Source organism: Syngnathus floridae, chromosome 2 (genome assembly GCF_059516105.1).
Source record: "Syngnathus floridae isolate MCC-2025c chromosome 2, RoL_Sflo_1.0, whole genome shotgun sequence".
NCBI lineage: Eukaryota > Metazoa > Chordata > Actinopteri > Syngnathiformes > Syngnathidae > Syngnathus > Syngnathus floridae.
Window position 1 is genome coordinate 792460 of NC_142414.1, and position 3728 is coordinate 796187.

At 52.2% G+C, this 3728-nt stretch overlaps 1 protein-coding gene across 1 annotated transcript; it reads right to left on the bottom strand.

The window, feature by feature from the left end:
• Positions 1–295: 295 nt before the first annotated feature.
• Positions 296–1506, bottom strand: LOC148401222 (janus kinase and microtubule-interacting protein 3-like). Its single transcript, XM_088368919.1, has 3 exons — positions 1432–1506; positions 1142–1375; positions 296–1062 (listed from the first exon to the last, which is right to left on the bottom strand). Exons 1-3 carry the CDS (start codon positions 1504–1506, stop codon positions 946–948), a joined length of 426 nt encoding a protein of 141 aa, XP_088225045.1. The 3' UTR covers positions 296–945.
• Positions 1507–3728: the final 2222 nt, after the last annotated feature.

A 3728-nucleotide genomic window follows, 5' to 3' on the forward strand; every position in this document is an offset into this window, starting at 1 on the left:
GAAACTTTCCCACTCTGATTAAAACGTCCTGTGTTCATCTACGTATTTTCGTTTTGCTGTGCATCTTTTCCCTGCCATTTCGAGAGCCCAATTGACACTCATAGTTTAAAGAAATGTGTTTGCCCATCCTACTTTGTGGAATTTCACCACATGCGCTTTTGACCAAAATACCAAATTGAACTCAAGTGAAGCCAACACGCACAACCCCCCCCCCCCCACACACACACACAAATGTTGATATGAACATAAAAGAGCCGCATGCGGTTCGGGAGTTGCGGCTTGGCCAAACCTGTACTATACAACTTTATTTGTATAAAATTTTCACAACAGCTGTCACACAAACAAAGCGGGAAAAACCGAAGACGTGCGTGTTCCGCCCACGCTGGATTTATTTGCACCTTTGAAAAGACACCGTATTGCCGCAGATGTGGCAAAGAGTACTTTTGGGCATCTGAGACGGAAGGATGTCCAAAGCATCACGTCACCTGCTCTGGTAGGCATGGTGGTGGGACGTTGAGGTCAACCGCTTTGGGGTTGGCTGAATCTTTGATCGCAGGATGCCACACACTTGAAGACAGTAGCAGAAAAGCAGAGCTAAATGCAAAATGTACTCACCGGTGACTCCAATTTTTTTCCCCCCTGAAGAAACAGCTGGACGGGTGGCCCCGGCTGGCCAGTGGGACTCTTGTTATTCTGACCCTTTTTAGTGCGCGTTTGGGGCAACAACCGTTTTTTGTGGCGCTCTCTTCTGGTTCAAAAGTGCCCTGCATGTGAATTTGCTTTTCCTGCCTTCTGATTGGATGAGCGCCGGTGTGACGCGGTGCCTCTGTCACCGTGGCGGGGGGTATACGTTGGCATCGGAGCGTCTGCCAACGTCTGAGACCGGCTGGCAGTGTATCGGAGGTGTCGAGTGCGGTGCCGCTGGAGCTCACTCACCAGCTGGTGTTAGGGCCACAGAATGAAGGCCAAGGAGAAGAATAGAAAGAGAAACAGAAACTTCTCCTCCAATTGTTTGATTTGTCTCTTCTGAGCTTCGATGAATTCTTTCAGCTCTTTGTTCCTCTAGGACGGACAAATGGAAAGTGGCATTCAAAAGCCAGTAAGCGTGCAAGTAAGTGCCGGGCTGGCTTTGGGCCCTTACCTGTTGCGCGCTGTGCAGCAGATCCATTCTCTCTTGGAGGATGCAAGCGTCGCGCTCCCTCAACTCGCACATCAGGGCTCGCTTCCATTGGTCCACGGCGCTCCTAAGCTCTTCTCTCTGATCCGCCGTCAGCACGTCATTCACGCCAGCGTGGCTGGCTATTTCGCCGTCCGTGGCGGGGCAGTCCCGCTGCGGTAGCGCCTCGTACAACATGGCCTCCAGCTCCAGGATCCTCTGGGCCGCAATCCTCGTCCATCAGTGGTCCGGCGGGAGATTTGAGGGCGGCTTACCTTATGAGCCTGGTCCATGGAACACTTCCTGAAGTCCAACTCTTCATCCAGGTAGCCCTTCTGCTTGCAGAACATAGAAGAGCCCAAAGGCACAGCGTCAACAAGCTTCTTTCAGCGCAAAGCCTTCCAAAAGTCACATTTGAGCCGCCGAGTCTCGTGGAGTGCGAACATAAGGAGTTCGACATACACTTACGGCGTTATAGCCCAGGATGTCCAGCTTCTTCATCAGATCACTGATGACGATGTCCGGGGGAAAGGCGCAAGGAGCAATGTATGGTGTTCTGGGACCTCGGGTTAAGGTTAGGGTTGCGAGGGACGCCTTACGTACGCTCACGCCCTCGGCCTCGCAGTAGATCTGCAAAGGGCTGAGGCCGTCTGGGAAACGGACTTGCAGAAACTTCAAGACGGGGGAGCGCCACTCCCTCTCCTGAAAGGCAGAGGCATGCATCCGTCTGTCCGTCCGTCCGTCACATCTCTGGCCTCAACACGCTTGTGCGAGTCTTCCCACCTCCAGCTCCAGGATGCGGAACTCAAGCAGTTCGTTTTGGTCTCGGATATCCTGGATGTGCTCTTTCAGACGCGCTTCTTCCGCCTCCATCCGCCTGACCTGAAAAGACAGTCAGACCTCATCTGCGGGGCTTCCCGACGGGTGTGACGCCAAGCGACTCCGCCCAGCGCCTTTCTTTCCGTCACCTTTTCGGCCAACTGCTGATTGCTCTGACGCAGCAGCTGCTTCTCCTCCACCCACTTGACATTCTAGAAGAGACAAACGCGTGGACAGCTTTGGAATGTTGTGTCATTTTCATCCACAAATTCTTTGGTTGACTGGAAAATGACATTTGCTTTTCTCCGCATTTTCCCAGCCACATTCGGGGGGGGGGGTTGGTCCAGTAATGCCAGACGAATGAGTGACTGAAGAATGTAGCTATTTTGTCTGAGAAAAAGGTGTGCTCATTGATGAGCTTACCTGTCCTTGTTGCTTCAGCGCTGACTCCAGATCTGCTACTCTGCTTTGATAGTGACCCATTTCTACCATCAGCTTTTCTCTGGTCTGAAAGGAGGAGGAGGGAGGCTCCTCCTCCTCCTTTCAGACCAGAGAACACCCGAGGCTGGGTGAGAACGGGGAGGCTGCGACCCGGCCGGGGGTTGCGGGAAGGGGCGCCACCTTGATCTCCTTCTCGGCGTCGTAGTCCCCTTCGCTGGTCTGGGCTAGCAGAGCGTAGGCTCGTTGCAGCGCTTGATATTCTTGCGTCAGCTGGCGGTAGCGAAGCTCCGCCTCTTCATGCACACACCAATGCAACACAGCACTAGTACCAGAATCAGTCAGACCGGCGACAAAGCACCCGCGACGCAAAGACGAGTCCGATTCCAGGCTGAAGAGGAATGTTTGGTGCCAATACGCTGGCAGAAATGGCGGGCTACCTCTTCGGGTTCCGTGTCGGGGGTTCTGTCGGTGTGAAAAGACAAGGACGATCCGTCCGAGTCCACCAACACGTCTTCGTCGTAGCCGTAAAATGTTTCGATGACCTGCGGGCGCGGAAGCAAACATCTCTCTGAACAAACTGAAGCGACACCTCACGATGAATCGACGAGAGGAACGATAGCGAGAAAAAGGCCATTTCATCTTGCGCAACACCAAGCAGCCGCAAACAAACAGACCCACCTTGCAGGACCTCACGCTTTGTTCCTCCTCAGAGATTCTCGACGTCGGTATCGTAGCAGCAAATCTCTCTCCTGTCGACACAAATAATCCGCCTTTGAGATTCTTTGGATGCAAAGGGAACGAACGGCTCCGGCGCAGAAACAAACGCGACTCACAATGACATTTCTGACATGAGCTCCTGTCTCCAGAGCCTGAAAAACACGTCACCGGCGATGATTGGAGGGACGCTCGTCTTTTCCAAAAGTGACAACTACAGGGTGTGTCAGGGTTTTCCAGATTATCTTTATCGTATCATTATGTTGCTTTGACTTTGACTGCAACCTGTAATAAATAATATTATTTATCCCTTATTTATCCCTATCGCTTATCCCTTCCTACACAAAGTCGTAAAACACCCCTTGCTATGTTTTGACTAGAGGTCAAGGGCTTCCTCTATTCAATCCACTCTTACACCCACCCTGTTTCTCTTAATTAAAATGCTCGTGCAGGAGCCGAGAGTCAGACTTCATTCGTACAACGGATGGACTCTCCACCTGCAGGTGTCCAAAAGAACTTACTTGTCTCCCGTGTGGTTCTTGCAAAATAAGTTGGAGCGAGCGCAACTCTAACAGGGTGCATTTTGCCACTAGCTGCC

Bases quoted from the DNA above. Each gene is read 5' to 3' on its own strand.
- LOC148401222 (XM_088368919.1), bottom strand. From the start codon at position 1,506: ATGTTCTGCAAGCAGAAGGGCTACCTGGATGAAGAGTTGGACTTCAGG. The intron at 1,376-1,431 runs GTAAGCCGCCCT...ATTGCGGCCCAG, and splicing joins CCATGGACCAGGCTCATAAG to AGGATCCTGGAGCTGGAGGC. The intron at 1,063-1,141 runs GTAAGGGCCCAA...TGTCCGTCCTAG, and splicing joins TGCTGCACAGCGCGCAACAG to AGGAACAAAGAGCTGAAAGA.